The sequence below is a fragment of the Carex rostrata genome, chromosome 20, assembly GCF_964058835.1.
Source record: "Carex rostrata chromosome 20, lpCarRost1.2, whole genome shotgun sequence".
NCBI lineage: Eukaryota > Viridiplantae > Streptophyta > Magnoliopsida > Poales > Cyperaceae > Carex > Carex rostrata.
Window position 1 is genome coordinate 7,273,099 of NC_135937.1, and position 23,936 is coordinate 7,297,034.

At 33.1% G+C, this 23,936-nt stretch overlaps 2 protein-coding genes across 4 annotated transcripts in view; one reads left to right on the forward strand and one right to left on the reverse strand.

Moving 5' to 3' along the window:
• The window catches only part of CAC3 (acetyl Co-enzyme a carboxylase carboxyltransferase alpha subunit), a 73,658-nt gene extending 52,747 nt beyond the window's left edge, over window positions 1–20,911 (reverse strand). Inside the window, exons 1-12 of one of the 3 annotated variants that reach the window (XM_078322162.1) lie at window positions 20,722–20,908; window positions 20,036–20,399; window positions 19,500–19,574; window positions 18,325–18,432; window positions 17,790–17,950; window positions 17,281–17,395; window positions 16,834–16,988; window positions 16,563–16,614; window positions 16,187–16,255; window positions 15,520–15,597; window positions 14,431–15,009; window positions 14,308–14,376 (exon numbers count right to left, since the gene is read on the reverse strand). In XM_078322162.1, coding sequence (XP_078178288.1) covers window positions 14,332–14,376; window positions 14,431–15,009; window positions 15,520–15,597; window positions 16,187–16,255; window positions 16,563–16,614; window positions 16,834–16,988; window positions 17,281–17,395; window positions 17,790–17,950; window positions 18,325–18,432; window positions 19,500–19,574; window positions 20,036–20,389 — 1,791 coding nt within the window. In that variant the 5' untranslated portion in view covers window positions 20,390–20,399; window positions 20,722–20,908 and the 3' untranslated portion in view covers window positions 14,308–14,331. Of the gene's footprint in view, window positions 1–14,177; window positions 14,380–14,430; window positions 15,010–15,519; window positions 15,598–16,186; window positions 16,256–16,562; window positions 16,615–16,833; window positions 16,989–17,280; window positions 17,396–17,789; window positions 17,951–18,324; window positions 18,433–19,499; window positions 19,575–20,035; window positions 20,400–20,721 lie in introns of those variants that run through there. The other 2 variants (XM_078322160.1, XM_078322161.1) reach the window with 2 other exon arrangements.
• LOC144572477 (RNA-binding NOB1-like protein) lies at window positions 8,770–12,712 on the forward strand. Its single transcript, XM_078322067.1, has 5 exons — window positions 8,770–9,162; window positions 9,321–10,236; window positions 11,189–11,357; window positions 12,067–12,186; window positions 12,430–12,712. Exons 1-5 carry the CDS (start codon window positions 8,847–8,849, stop codon window positions 12,571–12,573), a joined length of 1,665 nt encoding a protein of 554 aa, XP_078178193.1. The 5' UTR covers window positions 8,770–8,846; the 3' UTR covers window positions 12,574–12,712.
• Window positions 20,912–23,936: the final 3,025 nt, after the last annotated feature.

Sequence of the window (23,936 nt, forward strand, 5' to 3'; positions counted from 1 at the left end):
AGTTGAAATATTAACTCTAACCTAACAATTTAATTTAGTAAAAGCGAAATAAAAATGTTTTGTGTTTGTTCAAGTGGTATGTTTGATAGTGATCGAACTAAATTAAACTAAAGTCTTTAAAGCAAAATTAGGTTTTTAACAAGAATGAGAAATTAGAGTTTCTTAGGGTTCCTATCAACTAGTGTTATGATTAATTGGTTTATTAAATTTGTTCTATAATTATGAAGGCACAGTTGGATGTTATAGGTACAAAGTGATATCTCTATATTAATACCATCTTTAAATTAGAATAAACGTCACCTCTCAGTACTTGGCTACTCTAATATAAAGTCATTAAGTTCTTACTGTCCCAATTGATCTAGAAAACTATCTTTCACCTCTCGGTACTTGGCACAATTTTCTAAACTATTAGGTAAAGCCCGTATAAGACAAGCATCACCTCTCGGTACTTAGCCTATCAAATACCCTATTCCTTATGATCTGGACCTAATATTCAATTTCTCAATTGCAAATACCAAATCCTAAGATTTCATGCGATTTCGATTAAGTCTTCACAATCAATTAAAATAAAGAATAGATCATAACAAAGAACAAGAATATATAAAATAAAACCAACTAAATCATAACAAAAGTTTCAAGTACAACCCTAATCAACCCTAGAAAAGCCCTTAGCCAGTCATGGCTAAGACACAAATGAAATCAAAAAGAGTAAAAGAGTTCCAAAGGAAAGAAAATAATAAAACCGGTTAATCAATGGTGTTCTCTCCTTCCTTCTTCTCTCTTCCTTGCTTTTCCTTGCTTTTCCTTGTTCAAAACTAGAAATTTTGCCTAAAAAACCATCCTTAATATGTTCTACAGGTCCTCTTTTATACCTCTCTCTAAAACCTAGAAATAACTAACTAAAAATAGCAAATTCGGGCTCTGAACCGACCTATTTGCGGGCCGCAATACATTCATTGCGGGCCGCAATGAATGGAGGCAGTTAACAGACTACGCAGAAAAATCTGGAGAGGTCATTGCGGGCCGCAATAAAAGTCCTTGCGGGCCGCAATAAAAGTTCGGGAAATGCTGTCTGGAAGCTGGCTCTGTCTGATAATGTTACGGCCCGCAATAACTTCATTTCGGTCCGCAATAAATGTGAAAGATGCTCCAAATTTCGTGTTGACTTGCTACAGATCACCCGTTTTGCTCCGTTAAGCTCCAAGTACTTGATTACCTGCAAAATAAACATAACTAGGGAAGTAACTTGAACTTTTGGACATTTCTAACCTAATCAAACCTAATTTAATCAAAACTTGGCTTAATTTACATAACAAACCCTAGGTTTCAATAGATACAATTTCGGCTTATCAAATATGAATCGTCCAAAAATAATAATTTTATATATATCTACAAAATAAATAAAAAATTAAAAAAATATATATAAAAAATTTGGTTTCCAGTCACATTTTAATATGGAGATCATGCTGAGCAGTTCAAATTGACTATTTGAACATTGAAAACAAATATAAGAATATGATGTACAGTTGAAGCATGAATGATATGAGGCATTCAACCCTACTCATTTTTTTAGTTATGTAAAGAGAAATGGATTTTATAATTCCTTATCTAGTTTTAATATATTTCTATTTTTTTTTTCTTTCATTTTACGTCTTTGATTAATTATAAGAATAATTATTTCAATCCCCACACTCCAGTACCCGCATTATACCCCCATCTCTTAAACAGATTTTAACTTCTCATAAATTAACTTAACTAGCTAATTTAATTAAATTTATTCAAAACACTAGTATAAATACTTGGAAGATAATAAATTAATGCTTGCAAATTAAGATATTAATACTTGCATGTATAACTATATGGAGATACCACTTAAACTACATAGGGAGAAGAATCATACACGTTTTTAGATGTGGTTTTTTTTTTTCTTTTTTTCAATATCTTCCACATTTCTCACGTTCTATGAGGAATTTTGCGAATCTAAAACCACGAATGTATTCTACGCAATTTTATCTTTCAAATGAGATTCATGATGACGTACTTTCGGATTCATCGTCACACAAGTATTTATACCTCATTGTGCAAGTATTTATACCGCATCGTACAAGTATTTATACCTATACTTGTAAGTATTTATCCCCAATCGTGGACCCCACACCTCCGCATCACATTTTCCTAATCGTCCCTACGTCAACATTTCTCAAACAAAAATAGTTGACCACATAGGTATAAATACTTCAGTGCATAGATATAAATACTTGTAACACTTGATATTAATACTTTTAAATGTCAGCAGTGTCATATGTGAAAAATACTATGTATAAATACTTAAATGACGAGGTATAAATACTTGTGTGATGACGAGCTCGAAAGTATGTCATCATGGATCTCATTTGAAAGATAAAATTGTGTAGAAGACGTTCGTGATTTTAGATTCGCAAAATTCCTTATAGATCATGAGAAATGTGGACGGGATTGAACAAATAAAATTGGGGGTATAATGGGGGGATGAGAGTGCGGGTACTCATATCATCTCCCTTCAAAATCATCAAAAATTTACATACATTAAATAAGGAAATTATCAAATCATATAAAGATCTACCACGAAAAACTTACCTAAATCATCATAAAATGTGCTTGATGTTCACCCATAGTTATTTTGTAATAAAACACAAACATTAGAACATTTTATATTTGTTATCAGTATTGATATTTTTTTTCTTGTGCTATCCATATTGACGGCACCTAAATAATGTGATATGATTTTTATTTATTAAATATATGGTCCAGAGTATTTTATTTATGATAAAAAAGAATTAAGAAAAGTATATTATGTGTATTCTAAAGTCTAATATAGATCTTTTATAAACTACTTTATATAGTGTATTTTGTTTCTATTCATCTTTATATTTATATTTATTCTCTTAAACCTTTTCTTATATTTATTATGCTTGTATTAAACTACTATTTTATATCAAATAAATCCTACATCTTAACATAATTTTAAATAAACCTACTTCCATAATTTTTTCCCCTTTTTAGCACAGAAAAATAAGGTTTAGTTAGCTAATTTTTTTATTCAAATGTCATGGGATTATGTTGATTCTGATTCTGATTCTGATTACAAGTTTTGGTTGCTACTTACAATTGAGGATCAACTCAAGCTTATAATGAGTGTATATTCGGGCCAACGAGCCAATAGACAAACTTATGATATAATTCGCTTACCTTACGAGTTATCTGTCTACATGTGAAAATTGTAAACATTCGAATTAATTTAGTATAAAGTCAAGTGGTCAAAAAACATTCAAAAAATGAATGCACTAAAATTAATTTATTAACCTTCTAATTTTGACCAATGCACTTTATACTAAATTAATTCGAATGTTTAAAATTTTCACATATAGACGCATCACTCGTAAGGTAGGCGAGTTCCAACGGTTTGGATTCGTCATTTGAAACCGATTTGATGGGTTTTGAAATTAAGCTCATCAAACACTTTAGTGAACTTAAAAACACCCTAGTTCTACTCCTCATAAACTATCTTCCATTTATTTAATTAACTGTTCATAGATAAAACATCTAATGAATTATAATTGAATTAATCAATTTAATTTTATCATGTTATTATTGAGATATAAGCTCATATGTCATGTTTTACACACATATAAATTTATGAGATTAAGGTTGTCATCTCTATGATATTTATTTTATAATGATCCAATAATACTAAATTTCTTTTTAATGTGACCTGGTAGGATTCATTCAATATTGGCAATAAATTAAAACTTCTTTTTAATTTTATAAATCACAATAGCTATGTGGCAATAAACATTATGATTATCCAAACGACACAGATACTGTGCACCATACAATATCACAATCCTTAAGCAACATTCGATCACGTTAATTTTTATATTGCATGATATCACTAATAAGTCCAAGGTTGAAACGTGTCATCCTCACAAGTCCTATTTTTTCTTGATTATAAGGTAGATTATATTATGATTAACCCCTTGATCATATTGCATGCATATAATTAATTTTTTCAAAGGGTCCAGAGATATCATCACTAATTTTTTTTTTGAAAATGTTCTGGTACCCCGAGCTCGTCCCCGAACTGGTTTAACTGTCCGCTAATAACAAAAATTTGTTAATTTGCCATTAATTAACACATCAATGTTTTGACGCATTGCTATTTTACATTGATTGCTTTAAATGTTAGCTTTGCACGGTTTTGTCTTGCGCTTTAATTTCGTGGACAGTATATTAGGAGGAGTTGTAATCACTAATCCCCGAGCCAGTCCTTATTAACAGTCATGTAATCATTAATTAACTACTTACTTGAATGTACTTTAAAGTACAATTTAAACTTAGTTAGCTCAGGGACGCGATGGGGGATTGGTTCTAATTTTAATTATGCAAATTAACAGCTTTTGATATTTAATAACTAAAAATACAGTCTCCATTTTGAACAAGTAATCCATTAAATGAAGATTTTTCAATGTTTGTAAACACATGTTTATATGCTTTAAAATGTGTTTGAAAAATAAGCTTTAAAATGTATTTGTAAACACAAGTTTATATGTTTGTAACACAGATTTTTTAATTTTTGTAAACACATGTTTATATGCTTTAAAATGTGTTTGTAAACACATGTGTATATGTTTGTAACAAATTTTTCAATGTTTGTAAACACAGATTTATATGCTTTAAAATGTGTTTGTAAACAAAGGTTTATATGCACAAATTTTCATTGCTTTGTTTATATTGTTTTCTTGCCAGTATATATTGGTTTACTTGCTTTACACACATGTTTATATGCTTTAAAATGTGTTTGTAAACACAGGTTTATATGCTTGTAACACAGATTTTTTTAATTTTTGTAGACACAGGTTTATATGCTTTAAAATGTGTTTGTAAACACAGATTTATATGTTTGTAACAAATTTTTCAATGTTTGTAAACACAAGTTTATATGCTTTAAAATGTGTTTGTAAACACAGGTTTATATGTATAAATTTTCATTGCTTTGTTTATGTTGTTTTCTTGTCAGTATATATTGGTTTACTTGCTTTACACACATGTTTATATGCTTTAAAATGTGTTTGAAGAATAAGCTTTAAAATGTATTTGTAAACACATGTTTATATGGTTGTAAACACATATTTTTCAATGTTTGTAAACACAGGTTTATATGCTTTAAAATGTGTTTGTAAACACAGGTTTATATGCACAAATTTTTAATGCTTTGTTTATGTTGTTTGCTTGCCAGTACATATTGGTTTACATGCTTTACTTGTTCACATGTACTGTTCCTGGCACATTCTGCACAAATGAAGAAAATTTGTGCTGGGGGACGCCCTCGGGGATTAGTACAAATTTAGAGGTGTAAATTTCGTGCTTTGGGACGCGCTTGGGGATTGGTTCCAGTTTAGATCTGTAAATTTTTGCTCGGGGATGAATTCGGGGATTCATTTTTGTTTTTAAAAATGAAAATTTAACTTATTTACAATGAAAGTTAAACACTTGAACGCAGTAGATTAAACGCTTTCCTTTATATGTTTAAATTATACGACTATTTCGCTGCATTTGACGGTGCTTTTGTTAAATTTGTTTAACAGAGCGTTTTTCTTTTCATGCAGCGAAATTCTATACAATAAAGAAAGATCGGTACTGTTATTACGCTGTATGAAGTAAAACCTGATCTTTTTGTCGCCGATATTCTAGAAGGTTGGGGGACGCGCACGGGTACTTTGTTTGGGGTACAATTATCAGCTTCCTTTTTTATCGAGGGACTTAAATCATCTTGATGAACATGTTCCCTCTACATGAATCATGCATATTGAAACATTATCTTTATAGCTATCAGCCAAGGCTAGTGTTAGACAATGTCAACAGATACACATTTCTCATAGAGAAAAAAATGAACATCTCATACTTAGAATTCAACACTTCATAAAGCATTTAATGACACAAACACAATCTATATAATATTTCATTTAAGTCTGTCCAACACCATATTCGCATTACATATCTATTAGATTAAATTAATACTCCGTTGATGTGAATTATTACAATACAAGTAATAAATCCTAGTTGATACTCAATTCGGTTGCAAGTGTACAACCTTGTCAAGTAGTACTTAGGGATCGTCTCCACAGGGACAAGTTGGAATATCAAAATCTAACCTAACAATTTAATTTAGTAAAAGAAAGTAAAAAAGAATTTGTTTGTTCAAAGGTTGGTTTGATTGTGATTAAGTTGAATTAAACTAAGTCTTTAAAGCAAAATCTGATTTTTATTAAGTATGAGAAATTAGGGTTTCTTAGGGTTCCTATCTACTAATGTCACGACTAATTGGTTTATAAATTTATGTTCTTATGTTTATGAAGGCACAGTTTGGTGTTGTAGGTACAAAGTGATATTTCTATATTAATACCATCTTTAAATTAGAATAAACGTCACATCTCAGTACTTGGCTACTCTAATCTAAAGTCATTAAGTTCTTACTGTCCCAATTGATCTAGAAAACTGTCTTTCACCTCTCGGTACTTGGCACAATTTTCTAAACTATTAGGTAAAGCCCGTATAAGACAAGCATCACCTCTCGGTACCTAGCCTATCAAATACCCTATTCCTTATGGTCTGGACCTAATATTCAATTTCTCAATTGCAAATACCAAATCCTAGGGTTTCATGTGATTTCGATTAAGTCTTCACAATCAATTAAAATAAAAAATAGATCATAACAAAGAACAAGAATATATAAAATAAAACCAACTAAATCATAACAAAAGTTTCAAGTACAACCCTAATCAACCCTAGAAAAGCCCTTAGCCAGCCATGGCTAAGATACAAATCAAATCAAAAGAATAAAAGAGTTCCAAAGGAAAGAAAATAATAAAACCGATTGATCAATGATCTCTTCTTCCTTCTTCTCTCTTCTTGCTTTCCCTTTGCTTTTCCTTGTTTTAAAATCAGAAATTCTGCCTAAAAAAACCTGTTCAATCTGTTCTACAGGTCCCTATTTATACCCAACTCAAAAACCTAGAAATAACCAACCAAAAATAGCAAATTCGGGCTCTGAACCGACCTAATTGCGGGCCGCAATACATTCATTGCGGGTCGCAATACATTCATTGCGGGCCGCAATACATTCATTGCGGGCCGCAGTGCATGGAGGAAGTTAACAGACTACGCAGAAAAATCTGAAGATTCATTGCGGACCGCAATGGATCCATTCCGGGTCGCAATGAATGTTGGCAGAAGCCCCAATCTTCGTGCTAACTCACCCGTTTTGCTTCGTTAAGCTCCAAACACTTGATTACCTGTAGAACAAACATAACTAGGGCAGTAACTTGAACTTTTGGACATTTCTAACCTAATTAAACCTAATTTAATCAAAACTTGGATTAATGTACATAACAAACCCTAGGTTTCAATAGATACAATTTCAGCTTATCATCCGTATACGTGATTTGTACAACATAACCAACATTTAATTCACATACTATCGTTATAATGGTCAATCATGCTAATTACGAAGGTTAGGGACTATTTAAAGTAACCATCATACATATTATGGAGTTTTATAATTTAAGTCATCAACTCAAACAATCTATAAAATAATAAAAACTCAAAGAACAAAATGATATAAATCATCAAATGCATGAACAAAAATATAAAATACAGTCATTTAATAAATTTGATTTGCTTCTAGATCACACAACTAACAAAATTATCAACTAGTGAAGAGGGGAAAATTGGAATATTACCGTATGTCTTTGGCTATATACTCTACATACAAAGTTAATTCGTGTTAAGAGGAGATTAATTTACACCGACATAACTCAATTCTTACTCCATCTTGCTTTTTCTATTTTACTTTTTGTTTGATAACTTAAATTAAAAATAAATCCCTTATTCCACAATCAAACAAGACTTAATTGTGTTAATCTGTTTCTTAGAGATATTGATTTATTTTATTAGCTCTATACCAAGCAGCATTAAAAAGATATACAAGACTAACTCTCATTTTTATATTTTTCATGTAAATAATAATAATAATAATAATAATAATTATTATTTTTTCCTAAATCATATTACAATAACTAGTGGTCGGACATTTATAACGACACTTTAAATTCGTTTATTTTTGTAAAAGTGTTTACACTTAATTGCAAAAATATGTATATCTCACGCTATTAAAATTACAAATCAAAAGATTATTTTTTTATTCAATAAATCTGTAATTTATTTTCTTATAATTATTAAAAAAAATAACAATGGTTTATATACTAAATATAAATATATTAAAGTCGAGTATGGCTAATATAACATCAGTGTTATTTCAGTCTATATAACACCAACTCCAAAATCTATCAAATCAAGTTCAAATGATGAATCCAAACTGTTCAAACCAATCTACTTCATTAGTTGTGCGTTCACATGTAAAATTTATAAGTTTTTGAGTTTATTTGGTATCAAGTCAAGTGGTCAATTGTGTGAGTTTTTAAGTTAATTTTAATACATTTATTTTTTTATTTTTTTTATCGCTTGATTTGATACTAAAATAATTCGAAAATATAAAAAATTTGCATAAAAACGCATCACTCATAAAGCAAATTAGTTTGAACGGTTTGAATTCACTGTTTGAACTCAATTTAATAGATTTGAGAGTTAGGTTCTGAAATGACGATGTTATACTCATTTCCAGAAATAACTTTTATAATCTTAAAATACCGATAAAAGACAGGTGACAGGTGCCAAAACATATTCTCGTCCTTGTACACTTTTTGTTTCAACATAAGAGAAGCAAAACCTCAGAGCAAACCAAAACCCTAATGGAGAACCCGCCGCCTCAACAACCAGCAGCGTCTCCTTCCTTCGAAGCGCCACCAACGCCACCTCGGCCCATGGAGGCTCAGGTGTCGGGTAGAGAGAACATGAACAGAGGAGGTGTTGCGGTTGCGGTTGCGGTCGCCGTGGTGGATGCTAACGCGGTGATCCATGGTGACCGGCTAGTGGGGGTTGCCGACCGGTACGTGTCGGTACGAGAGGTGATAGATGAAGTGCGCGACCCCACCAGTCGGAGAAGAGCGGCGTTATTGCCTTTTGATATTGAGATCATGGAACCCTCTCCTGAGTTTATTAAAAAAGGTATTTCTTTTGCTTCTTCTTTCTAATTGACCAAAAATCTGAGCTAATTACATACCTTTTCACCTTTTCAATGGAGCAAATTCATTTCCATGTCACATTGAATTTTTTTGAAATTTTGAATATGAGATGAAACTGTAATTTACTTTTCCATTTGGCAGTGGTCAAGTTCGCAAGAGAAACTGGAGATCTCCAGACCTTGTCAGATGTAGACATTAAGTTGATAGCACTAACCTACATGCTAGAAGCACAAATTCACGGGACTGAGCATCTTAAGGAATCTCCGCCGCCTCTCACTGTTTTAAATGTTAAGAATTTCAAAGAAAGTTCAATGCCTGGGTGGGGCTCGAATGTGCCGAATTTGGCTGAGTGGGAGGCCCTGGACGAGATTTCCGAGAAAGGACCTGATAACAGCGGGTCCCGCATCCTTCCTTTGAAGGACCTTGATGAAAATAGTAGTAATTTAGGTGAAGAAAGCAAAGAGGTTTTGCCCAGTGATGTTGTAGGGGAAAAGAAACGAACGACACCTAATAAAGAGGTCGATTTAATGGCTAAAAAAATGGTAGCATGCGGCATTGACGCTACGGGAGGGGAAGCAGGGGAAAATGGTGATGATTGGTTGCCAGCTGTTAGCCGGAGCACTCATAGGAGGTATCTGAGAAGAAAGGCGAGGCGTGAGGAGAGGGAGACAGTACTAGAGGAAGAGACGAATCATTCACTTGCCGATGAGCAAATTGATAATTCAAATCAAAAGGAAGTAAGTGAAGAAAATCTCAACATAAATTTGGAATCCTTCAGTGAAGATTTGGAGAAGCTGGATATTGACGAAGAAATGGAGGGTTTAGTAGATGTCTCAAATGGAGATGATAGGAATGATGTCCAAGGAGAAATGGAGGGGAGTGTGGATGTTTCAAATGGAGATGATGGGAACAGTAGTGAGCAGAGCTGGATGCTGAGGTCACTGTCAGACTCGAGTATTGCATGCATCACCAGTGACTTTGCAATGCAAAATGTTTTACTGCAAATTGGGTTGCGATTGCTTGCTCCAGGAGGCATGCAGATACGGCAATTGCACCGGTACATGATATCATACCTTTTTACCTTGTCGATTTCTTGTTGTTTTTAGTTTGTAGAAATATTTTGTTGACCAAGACAACCAGTTACGAATATGTAAGGAACAAATAGTGATAGTTTGTAAATGAAACATTCATAATTGAGTGAGGCTATGATACTATGCATAGCACATGATGGTATGTACTATATATATATATATATAGAGAGAGAGAGAGAGAGAGAGAGAGATGGGCTACGGTGAGTTGCGAAGTAAAACGTGTTTCTACTTCACGCAATATCTTCATTTTCAAAGTTCAAAACGTCGATCCGAACCGTTAGATGTGATCTCCATATTGAAATGTGCTTGGAAACTAAATTTTAAATTTTTTGGAATTTTTTTACTATTTATTAAGCCACTTTGAAAATCTGAAAATCCGGATGAACAGTACAAAAAGTAAAAATTTCTGGACCACCGGATCGGCAGTTTTCAAAGTGTCTTAATAAATAGTAAAAAAATTCCAAAAAATGTAAAATTTGGTCTCCAAGCACATTTCAATATGGAGATCATGTTGAGCGGTTCAAATCGACGTTTTGAACTTTAAAATTGCAAAATATGAGCGTGAAGTAAAATAGTCGCTTTACTTCGCAACTCACCGTAGCCCATCTCTCGCTCTCTCTCTCTCTATATATATATATATCCATTTTCAAAGTCCAAACAATCAATCTGAACTGTTCAACATGACCAACATGCGCTATGCATAGTAGTACCATAGCCTCACTTTCATAGAAATATTGTGTGTACCAAGACTACTAGTTACCAATATGTAATGAACAAGTAGTGATAGTTTGTAAATGAAACATTAGTACTTTGGTACATCAACACCCAGAATTATTAGACTTTATGTCTAATTATTTATCTACTTGTTTATTTTCTTGTTGCTAATGTTAATTCAACTTAAATAATGACAAATGACAGGTGGGTTCTGAAATGTCACGCATGTAACAAGGTGACCCAAGAAATCGGGCGCATATTCTGCCCGAAGTGTGGTAATGGGGGCACCTTGAGAAAAGTCTCTGTTACTGTCAGTGAAAGGGGAATCATTTTGGCTGCCCGCCGGCAGCGCTTCCTTCTTCGTGGCACCAAAGTATGTATCCTTTTTTTTATTATTATTATTACATCTGTTGTCATTTTCCTGATTGTACTTCCTATTATGTGTAAATCCAATGCAAGGAAGGTTCAAATGCTTCCATTTTTTGTGCCTCCCTCCATTTTTTTAATATTCTAATAACAAAAATTCCAAATTTATGACCAAATAAAACCATTAGATGTGATCTGTATTATTTTCTCTACATGCACATACAAAATTATCACTTTTCGATTTTGGTTTTATATTCATCAGTAATTTGAAAAGGCAACATCCAAAATTTATCCACATCAATGTATTTTTCGCAAGCTCTTGCTACTAATAAAACCAAAATCAAAATGTCATGATCTAACGGTTTCTTTTTGACATTTATGTTCTAAAATTTAAGTAATTGTGGTTCTAAAAATGGAGGCACAATGGAGGCATTTGAACCCTCATCCAATATATATGCACCTTTAATTACTTAATGTAATCACTTGAAGTAGTGTTATTTCATTGATGAAGGGGAAAATACTACAAAAGTGAGCACTCTGATCATTGTTTTCCAAAAAAAAAAAAAAAAAACTTGGAGTATCCCTTCTTTGTAGAAAAATGGCATCACCATGCCCGCTTTTCGTGCTCTTCTTCAATAGAGAAATAGGATCTAAAGGGAATTGATTATGTTGTATTAATTAGACAATCCATTAACGTATTATTGCTCATTTTGTAGTTCTCTTTGCCTTTGCCTCAAGGAGGGAGAGAGGCAATTACAAAAAACCCAGTTTTACGTGAAGACCAGCTACCACATAAGCTTCTTTACCCCAAATTGAAGAAAAAACCTTCAAAACAGGTTCCTTTTATTGTTCTTAACTTCTTATTGATTATTTTGGTTAAAATTTGGAGTAATTTAAATAAAGGTTATTCGAGGCAGATGCAAGCAGCTGCAAAAAAAGGACCAAAGTAATATTTTATATTTAAAACCAGTTATTGATGTAGTTTTTGGTGTGCATATTTGTTTGGAAATATGCTATGCCGCTACTGTAATTCTACTTTTGGCAAAAAAAAATAAAAATGAAAATTTAATGGTTTTCAGGATGAAGATTATTTAAGTGTGGATAGTTTATTTTCACATGCTGGGGAGAGGAGAGAACCACTGAAGCCTCCAGTTCGAAAAGCACTTGCAATGTTCAGTGGAAAGAGAAACCCCAATGACAACCATTTTTCTCGTAAAGTTTGAGCTGTAAAATTTGGATTTGAATTTTGTTGCGCTTATGGTTTGGGACTTTTAATGTGTTAGTAAAGAAAGGAATTTTTGTTTTGCTAAGAAATGCATAATATTCAAAACTTTTGAAGGAACTACTAATCTACTTCCTCTAGATAGTTGCGTCAATGTTCGATTTTGCCATTTTTTATGACGGACTCCCGCAGCAATGGCAAGGTGAGATGCGATAACTAAATAAGCAATGGGTGGTAGATACTACCTTCCATTCCATTTGGTTTCTCTTTCAGGCTTCCTGTATCCAATCTTGATCTCTATATAATATGAAAATCTGTTATTTTTTGGAATTGTATTCCTATTTTTTTTCTGTTGTATAAATGTCTTACTTGTATGTTTGCTTTCAAAGTCCAAATACCACTTAACATGATATATGAAAATGTACTTGCATATCAAATATTATATTTTACAATGTTTTTAGATAGGTAGAAAATCACTGCTTTTAGATAAAAACAATGTAAAATGTAGTCTTCAAGCATATTTTCATGTGAAAATTATGTTTAATGATTCAGATCGATTGCTTAAATTTTGTAAATAGAGATGAATCCATAACATTGGTAATTTTACTCGCCATAACCCTCAAGCCTCATATTTCTAATCGAAGTAAAACTTGGAGCTTAGAGCATGTATTTTGAACCAGAAAGTAAATGTCTCTTGACAGAAACCAAGCAGAAATTTTGGTTAGAGGGAATTGGAGTAATGGAAATATCATTTGCTTCAGAATTGATTTTAGTTTATAGCAAGCTACAACTGATTTGAAATGAGTTCAGTTTAAAGTTTACACGAGAAACTCAACAAATAAATTACCTGTATATTACTCTAGTTTGGAGTACATCAAACATACAGGATTGACCATTAATTAATACGATAATACCGACTAAGATAGTCTGGAAATTGTGAGTCAATTTTGAAAGTATATAGTTCATTGACTGCCGAAAAGTTCAAACCTTTTCAAAATGAAGAAAACCTCCACCTTATGCTGATTTCTTCTCTTTTCTGAACCACCCCCAAAGTCCTGGCGAGGGCCCCACCTGACCCACCTGAAATTTTTTTTTTTTTTTTGATATATACTAGATTTCGAACATTTAATTTCCCACGTAGAAGACAACACAATTGTACTAATATGACTTCTGCTTTTTTTCTTTTTCTTTAACTTCATGAAACATTATTAAAACGGCAAAAAGGTCCACCGAACAATTTTTTGATCCGCCGGCCGACTGCCCGAATCAGCCATAAGTTTGGTGAAATATGCTAAATACAGAGTCAACCAAAATGGAACATTGGTTAAAAAAATTTCAAAACTACAAAACAAACAAATAAGGAGACTCAAAAAAATTAAATTTCTGCAACAATGACAACTCAGTGAATAGACTTATTTACAATAACAAAAATAATCATAACGGCAGGCAACAAAAATTTAAACATCCATCTTTCAAGTACAACAATATTGGTTGTTATACTACAATTTAGTATATAAAGAACTGAAGGGACTGTTACCACATGAGATATTGAGCACAAATTAAACATGCCTTGACAAAAATCCAAGCAATTGATTCCTTGCATCATTTAAGGAAAAAAAAAAATTCCAAAATCTTACCAATTCAAATTAAAAGACAACGAAAAAGAAGTTGGAGCAAAACAAGTCAGACAACTACCGTCAGATTATTAAAATATTATTAAAAAAATTGTGCATAAACCTCAATAAGGAAAAGAGAGAATTTAAACATCAGAACCCTCCTTTTTCTCAGTCTCCATGTCAACCTCCTCCTCCTCTTCCTCCTCCTCCTCCTCCTCCTCCTCCTCGCCATCCTCCTCCACCTCCTCCTCCTCCTCCTGGCCATCCTCTAGAAACTTAAAGTCCCCCTCTCCCTTCAAAAACAGCCTCAAATTGAGGGCAAAATGGTAATGACCAAACTTAATTTTAAGGTCATGACAATTCTCAGGCCGTGCGAGTTTTCCAGCTAAGATCCTCCCGAACTCATCAACTCTCTCTTGCAACTCAGGAGGCAATTTCCCCTCAGCATAGGGATCCCCCAGTACTTTTTCTATTATATCATGCAAAATCTCGGCCTCCTCCAACAACCCCAAATCATATAATGCGTAAGTCCACTCCAAATCAAACTCTTCCTTGAGAATTTTAATATTCTCGTCGGAGGTTAGTCCGTCTATCTCCTCCTCTGACAACTGGGCCTTGACTGCCTCTAATGCAACCTTGAGTTCCTCCCTGTCATAAGGGGTTGGTTCGAAGCAGTTGAAGGCCGAGTAGGGGACTTCACGCTTCTTCATCTTGCGCTTCTTTATAGGGTCAACGGGATCAATTTCCTGGTAAGCGCCGATTTTCCGGAATTTCATTTGCCGTTCGTACAGGACCACTCTCATATCCAACTGGGAGAGTCTCTGATCAGGAGAAAAGACAAAAGGAGAGTTGCAAATTGTCAATTTGTGAGAAATATTAACATATCCTGTAAATACGTTAGTTAAATTTGCTTGCAATTAAGATTAGAGGGTTGAAAAGCCTCCATTTTTGTGTCTCCATCATATCTCCACTTTTTAATTTTCTAATAACAAAAAATTATAAAATTTATATGTCAAAATAAAACCGTTAGATGTGATATATATTATTTTCTATACATGCACATAAAAATTTCACCTTTTGGTTTTGGTTTTATATGAATCAATAAGTTGAAAATTCGAAGTCCACAATTTATCCATATCAATGTATTTTTGCAAGCTCTTGATACAGATCAAAATAAAGTCAAAATGTTGTAATCTTTTATATGTGCATAAATGGTTTTATTTTGATACTTGAAAATTAAATTTTAAGTTGTTGACATTTAAAAAATGGAGGCACAAAATCAACTTCCTGCAAAAGAAAACCTTAAGAGACAAGCCAAGCCAAAAGCGTACCTCCATTTCTTTTAAAACAGCCTCCTTAATATTTTGGGAAGCTTGAGCTGGGTCCCTATGAGCACCTCCAAGTGGTTCCTGGTTCAATTTAGCATAACATCTCCATTAGACATTAGTAGGTGTGTGTGTGGGGGGGGGGGGCAATAAACCAACCACTCATGAAATTATTTCGACCCTTCCTTTTAGAATATATGCAAGGCTAGTAGATTGAGACTGGGTAAAAATGTATGTTAACATCATAATGTAAAGAAGTTCGTTAGCAATTGCTCCTTATTGTTTTAGATATAGATTCTGGGATATAAAGTTGAATGTGAATAGATGTTTGCTTTTTTGCAAATATATTATAATACTAATCTAAATTGAAATAACCATGTTATTTTTTTTGTTTGTGTGCATATGCATGTGTGCACGTTGTGTGTGTGTGTGAGAGAGAGAGAGTGAGTGAGTGAGTGAGTGAGAGAGAGATACTGGGATAATATATCATAATGTAAATAATTCATCATTTTAGCAATTGCTCTTTTTTTTATTAAATATAGATTCTGGGATATAACTTGAATGCGAATAGCTGTTTGCTCTTTTGCAAATATATTATAATATCAGTCTCAATTGAAATAAGCATGCTAGTTTTTTGTTTGTGCGTGTGTGAGTGAGTGGGAGAGAGAGATACCGGGATAATTTCATCACAAATTCCTTGTTCCATAAGTCCTTGAGCTGTTATCTTGAGCGCCTTGGCTGCCTACAAGAACATAGACAAAGAAAAGCATTTCATCAAAACATGTGATAACATTTTATATAAGAAATATATTCTTATATATTTTTCTACTTCTTTTTTGAAATATTTTGATTAGAATTCATGTTTATATTCCATAAATCTTCTTTCTTTATTTTACTTTATTTAAGAGAATTCTTTCCAATTGAGAGGAATTACTATATTATCAGATTAGATCTATCTATCTATTAGATAAATTAAGATCCATCTAATAAAATGTATGGGATTAGAAAAATGCAATTTAAACACAGAATAAGGTGAAAAAGAAACAAACCTTTGGAGCCATTTTAGCTGACTTGTACAAGATGGCAGCACATGCTTCTGGACTGAAGCAATTTTTAAAAAGAAAGAGATAAAAAGAAAAATATTGTGAATATGATCATTGCTTTGTCCAAGTCTATAACGTGAGATATATTCTTTACAACAGTAACAGTTTGTGCACACTCCTGAAAAATGCCAAACTAACACGTTCACTCCTTAAAAGAAGAAATTTAGGAGATTGGTGCATATAAGAATAAAGATAATCTAAAATAGCAGAAAGTAACCTGGCGACGAAAAAGACTGCGTTCTCTAGCATTAGGATTTTATTGGCACATGCAATGGCGAGGGCCCCACCTGACCCACCTTCTCCTATCACAACTGATATTATGGGCACATTTATCCCAAACATGCTCCTTAAATTGTTTGCTATTGCCTCTCCCTGCCATTTTTCCATTCTTCTTCTTAACTTATGTTCACTAATTTATTCATTAGATATCTGACCTGAAGATTATGGCCAGATTAAGTATTAAGTTCATATATGTATGGGTTTGGAGTACAGACAAAAATGTATCTTCCAACGGGCCTGTTAACTAACTAATTTAATTTACAGGTACAATAAGAGTAGATATATTAAAATCATAATATCATTACTACATTTATCTCACTATAATTTTTCTTTTATTTTCATTTGCAATTCACTACTCCAGAAAAGATGAGTACCTAAAAAATACCTGATTGAGCTCTTCAGATTTGAGGTCAGCAAATGCACCAGGTGTATCCACAAATGTTATTATCGGAAATTTGTACTTCTCTGCATACCTCATAAATCTCAGTGCCTTGCGATAACTACATTACAAATCAATAGAAAAAATACACATGTAAAGAGGATCTTTTGCAGATGTCTCATTTGCAAGTAAGATCCAATTTTCTAACACTTGCAACTGCACCAATTTTGTGGTGCATGAACAGAATTTTCTAGAGTTAAACATGAAAAGATAAGGTGTATTTCACTCATTTTTGTTACCCTAAAATTGATTCTAGTAGTTCGGTCTATTTTAAAAAAGATTAAAAAATGGTGAATGTTAAGTGCACATCAGAAACAGTGGGCGATATTTGCAATTACTGCATGTATTTTGTTTTTTTTGTCCTGTCTTGTGGGTGATATTTTCAAAGTTCAATATGCATACACCATACTTATGCCTATAGAAGTTAGAAACCAAATTAATATCTGAGATAGTACCCGTGAGGAGTTGGCATGCCGAAATTTCTCTTGATATTTTCTTTTGAATTTCGCCCCTTTTGTTGACCAATGAACATATAGGTCTTCCCCTCCATACTCCCTAAACAGCATACTATTGCCGGGTCGTCATAACCGGCTCTATCCCCATGCAATTCTATCCACTACAATTTATAAACAAAACAAGTACCAGAAATAAGATAACAAAAAGTTCCCAGCTTAACAAACATATCACCCCCTGATCCCAAAAATATCATGTGCCTTTAAAGTGAGAACCACAATTCAGTTTCTCTAAACCATGGAAAAGATAAGTATATGCCCTTAGTTTCTTCAGAAATACCAAATTACCCTGGTGTTTTCTAAAGAAAAACAGTGAAGAGAGGGATGATTTAGGCAATTTTTTAATATATTATATACTGTATTTTCTTTTGTTAGGTGGTATGTGTGATATTTCATTTTTGAGAGATAGGTTCCATTTTCAATTTTGGAGGGGCACACTGGATATTAATGCTGAAAATAAAAAAAAGGAGAAGTATACCTTATCTGTCATATTAATAACATGGTCCAGAAAAGTAGGTCTTTGTGGGTGGCGTGCTATATGCACCCGTTCTATCGGCTCTAGGGCATTGTAGAACCGTACCGCCAGCTACAAAAAAAAAAAAGTGAGAAAAAGATATAAAAAATAATACTCATGAGGATATAATTATGTACACTTAAAACCTCCAAACCCTAGTCTGTAATTCAAGTCAAGCATATTGAGCTTCTTACCAACTCTGTGTTAGACAAAAAAGTTTGGATTGAATGGTTCGGTTGGGTTGAATTTTTGAAGTACTTCTTTTTCTTATATTTTGTTCGGTTTAGATTTTTCAAAACCAAAAAGACCGAACCGACCAAACTCTGTATGGTTCAAATTCATGCTTTATATATAATGTATCGTGGTTTACAAAATTGGCCGAGTGGCGATCCGATTTTGCCCCGGGTTACGCGGTTGACGATTTTTGCACTGAAAATTGGTGGAATTGGTCAAGATCCACCGAGTTTTTGTCCAAATCAGACAGATTCTCCCCTGAATGGCTGATTCTGCTTTTTTTTTTTTTGGGATTTGTAATTTGTGGTTTGAAACTTTTGAGGATTAACCCTAAAGTGAAAACTAAAAACAACAAAATAAGGTGGGGAAGAATATTCTGACTGGTGGGAAGGACAAAAGGCTTCAATTGGTCCGTAGGCAAGGACAGGATTGTTTTGAATCAGAATCACTCAGGTAGGGTACAGTCTTAAATCTACCAAAATGTAAGTTGTTGATATTACATAATGTATGTTACTAGTACTGCACCTGACCGGTAGGCTTAAGACAGTACAAAAGTTGCTCCAGTTTATGTTGAATACCCATTCACACAGCAGTGTCCCCAGGGGCAGACCCAGTATTGGGCCACGTGTAGAAAAGGAGTTGGTCCGGAAAGAAAATCAGTCGAACTGAGAAGAAAATGAGTAGGGAAGAAAATCAATTTGGCCCAAGGGTAGGCAAACTTGTTCATCAGGGGTAGGCAATAGTCAAAAAATACAGGGGCTAATTTTTTTTTCAAAATTCAGATGTAGGCAGTTGAGTGTCCCTTGTTTTCTTAACCACAGCCACGTGATCCTCATCTAAAATTTATACGTACATGACATGATAGTTCAAAGTTTAAATACAGAGAAATGATGTAGGAAGCAAACCTCATGGTACCTCCTTTCCATCTTCGCTATTAGATCAGTTAAGTCATCCGGAGATTTGTGTGCGTTTTCTTTAGCCTAGGTCAATAATACAAAGAAAGAAATATAGCATTAAGTTATCTACAGAAAAAATGTTGAAATTCTTAAAAGCAAGTTTCAGTTTCACCTATACCCAGCAAAAACTAAAAAACAAAAAGAATGAGATAACCCTGTAATACAAGAAATATAACCTTAAAACTAAATTATATAATGCATGCTTCTTTGCCCATTTACTTCAGGGTTCAGGCAATCCCCAAAGTACCCCTTCCTCAGTTTTTAACACTATACAAATCAGCAGACAAGCAGGGTATTTTCAACATTTTCATAGAAATTAGGAGATGAGGGTATGTGTAAAAAAATTCCATTTTTTTTTGGAGAATTGACTATAACATATAGCTTTTTCAGGGCCATTAAAAATTTATACGATTTTCACTGCTTGCAAGGTATGATATTTTCAAGCTATATTATATAATACCATGAAAGATAAGATAAATGCTCACCTCATCAATTATGTCCCTCAATCTCAACAAAGGTTTCTCAAATTGGAGATTCAACAATCTTGGTTTCTCCTTTAACGGCTTGTAAGTAGACAAGTGCATTAAATACTCGGATTTCCATTCTGGGTCTATTGTATTTAGATCGGGCCAGGGTCTCTCATGCTTACTTTTTCCTTTTTTCCCCCTTTTTGCCATCACCCGAACTGAGACCCGGTTTTGGGCAGAGTGTGGTACAGAGACCGAGACTGACACAAAACCGTTACCAGTCCCTCCAAGAAATGGATTTGCATGTGAACCCGAGATGAAACTACGGATCTTCTGTGCCCCAATTGCATGTGCGAGGGATAAAGAGCTCATCTTTTGATCCCTAATATGTTTCAATTAAACAATGTATGTGACAATTTGCAATCATTAAAAAAAGTAGTAGCATCTGAAGTTTCTCTCTTTCTCTCTGGTTAGGGTTTTATATCAATGCCATTCTTATTTGTTGAGGTTTCCAATTAACATATTGCAAAATATTAAAACAATTTTTTGGACTCAAATAAAATTAAAATAAGCTATTGTAGACAGCACTAAACACAAACTAGGGTCCAAAAAATAAAAATAAATGGTGAGAAATAGAGAGGTTTGTGTTGAAGAGATCCACAGTTGGATCAAGCTGTAAATCAAGGCACAAATGTAGATTTTACCTCAAAGCGCAAGCGAAGGAGAGAATACAGAGAGAGACCTAGATCGGTGTGGGGCTTGGCTTGTTTGTGTTGAGATTTTCTCTAGGGTTTTAGAGGAATCGTTGTAGCAATGGAGTAGCCTGAACTGATGCCACCATTTGATAAGCAGATAGAAAACTAGAGAGGCGAATACTGGATGAGAAAAATTTATGTAATGGACCGGGTTTACTTGGATGAGGCTAATAAGCTTAACTGAAGCATGGGTCCCGTGTGCTTTTAAGATATCGAGAACTTATCATCGGTTCACAGAACGGGTCTAGCGAAATTAATTTATTAAAATATTCGATGGTAATTTTCTGGTGTTTTATAGGTGGGCGACAATTACGATGACAGTTCGAAAGAGGCCGAGAACCAGGTCCATTCCGTACAAAGAAAACCTAATCTATGTGGTTTTTGAATCCGTTCATGTGAGCGACAATTTCGGAGGATAATTGGTTTTGGGAAACTCGGCGAACCCGGTTCATTCCGTACAATATTTATGGAATAATTGTTCAGTATTAATAAAAAAAAAATTAATAAGAAAGCCTTTATTGTATTAGTTTGTGACATTTTACAAGTAGTTAACTATTTTATCCATTTGGTTATCAAATATTTTGATTGGTTGGATAGAATCTTACATAGTTAATTTTTTTTAATGAAAAATTTAACTTGTAAATATTCCTTTTTAATAAATTTTTAAAAAAAATAAATGTAATAAAATTTACTTATAAATCTTTATTTTTTAAATATTTGACTCTATATTAAATTAATTTAAAAATTAATAATTTTTATATGTAGACACCTTACTCGTGAAGTAGATTTGTTTCAATATTTTGAGCTTTGAATTCATTGAATCGGATGCAAATAAAATAATTATTGTCGTAGAGTCAACTTAATTATGTCTTGTTTTAATTTTCAAAATTTGCTCTCCGTGAAAAGAAGAGGAAATTCATTTTTGTTATTAGTTTTTATCAGAATTTGTAACGATGCATTTTATGATACATATATCATTTCATTGTATGTCAATATCATTTCATTTTTGTTATTAAATAAAACAATAAATTTTATAATTTTAATCGGATAAATAACAAACAAATAATATATTAATTTAAACTACAATTGGACATTAACGTAAATTCACACATGCGATTGTCTCCCATTAATAAAAAACACTTGCATATATATATATATATATATATATATATATATATAAGAGTTAGGCTGGGGTGCTATGGATAGCATAGTGGCCTCTATGCTACGGCTCAATATTCGAGTTTTCAAAATCCAAACGGTCGATCCGAACCGTTCATCTTATTCTCCATATTAATATCTGCTTGGAGACCAAATTTTATAATTTTATGAATTTTTTTACTATTTATTAAGCCACTTTGAAAATCGCTAATCCAACGGTTTTACTGTTTTGTGCAGCCACCGTTGGATCAACAATTTTGTAAAATACTTAATAAATAGTAAAAAAATTCAGAAAAATGTAAATTTGGTCTCCAAGCAGATATTAATATGGAGAATAAGATGAACGGTTCGGATCGACCGTTTGAATTTTGAAAACTCAAATATTGAGCCGTAACATAGAGGCCACTATGCTATCCATAGCACCCCAGCCTAACTCTATATATAATATCATCCTAAGCATATTAAATAGTCACGTGTAGCACAAAGTGTGCTTTGCTTCGATATGTAGATATTTATTTTTCTTGCCCAAGTTGGAAAGGTATTGTCTATCTAAGAATATCCAGAGCATTGCTAATTAACTTTGTTAGGATTTTCATTATTTAATTCAGCTCTTGATTTTGAATTCGGAAACTCAATATATACTAAATATATATTTTGTTTGATATTGTGGTTGAGCGTGTGTGTATATATATATATATATATATATATATATATATATATATATATATATATATATAAATATATATATATATAGGCTGTGGCTAATTTGCTGCCGGCAGCATTTCTGCCGGCGGTGCTGCCACTGTTTTTTCTATTTTTTGATGTTCAAATGACAAATCTAAACCGTTAGATGTTTAATCTATATTATAATCTACTTGGAGACCAAATTTTACATTTTTTGGAATTTTTTTACTATATATTAAGCTGGTTTGAAAACCGCTGATTTCAATGCTGCAGAAATTTACTGAAATCAGCGGTTTTCAAACCAGCTTAATATATAGTAAAAAAATTCCAAAAAATATAAAATTTGGTCTCCAAGTAGATTATAATATAGATTAAACATCTAACGGTTTGGATTTGTTGTTTGGACATCATACGGCTAAATATAGCCCCGGCAGCACCTCTGCCGAAATGCTGCCAGCAGCAATTTAGACAGACCCATATATATATATATATATATATATATATATATATGCTGTGGCTAATTTGCTGTCGGCAGCATTTCTGCCGGCGGTGCTGCCACTGTTTTTTCTATTTTTTGATGTTCAAACGACAAATTTAAACCGTTAGATGTTTAATCTATATTATAATCTACTTGGAGACCAATTTTTACATTTTTTGGAATTTTTTTACTATATATTAAGCTGGTTTGAAAACCGCTGATTTCAATGCTGCAGAAATTTACTGAAATCAGCGGTTTTCAAACCAGCTTAATATATAGTAAAAAAATTCAAAAAAATGTAAAATTTGGTCTCCAAGTAGATTATAATATAGATTAAACATCTAACGGTTTGGATTTGTTGTTTGGACATCACACGGCTAAATATAGCCCCGGCAGCACCTCTGCCGAAATGCTGCCAGCAGCAATTTAGACAGACCCTATATATATATATATAGAGTTAGGCTGGGGTGCTATGGATAGCATAGAGGCCTCTATGCTACGGCTCAATATTTGAGTTTTCAAAATCCAAACGGTCGATCCGAACCGTTCATCTTATTCTCCATATTAATATCTGCTTGGAGACCAAATTTTATAATTTTATGAATTTTTTTACTATTTATTAAGCCACTTTGAAAATCGCTAATCCAACGGTTTTACTGTTTTGTGCAGCCACCGTTGGATCAACAATTTTGTAAAATACTTAATAAATAGTAAAAAAATTCAGAAAAATATAAATTTGGTCTCCAAGCAGATATTAATATGGAGAATAAGATGAACGGTTCGGATCGACCGTTTGGATTTTGAAAACTCAAATATTGAGCCGTAACATAGAGGCCACTATGCT

What these genes read in the sequence shown, in the direction of transcription:
- LOC144572477 (XM_078322067.1), top strand. Translation starts at nt 8,847, where the DNA reads ATGGAGAACCCGCCGCCTCAACAACCAGCAGCGTCTCCTTCCTTCGAA. An exon ending in CAGATACGGCAATTGCACCG is followed by an intron (nt 10,237 to 11,188) that starts GTACATGATATC and finishes GACAAATGACAG; the next exon opens with GTGGGTTCTGAAATGTCACG. An exon ending in TCCTTCTTCGTGGCACCAAA is followed by an intron (nt 11,358 to 12,066) that starts GTATGTATCCTT and finishes CTCATTTTGTAG; the next exon opens with TTCTCTTTGCCTTTGCCTCA.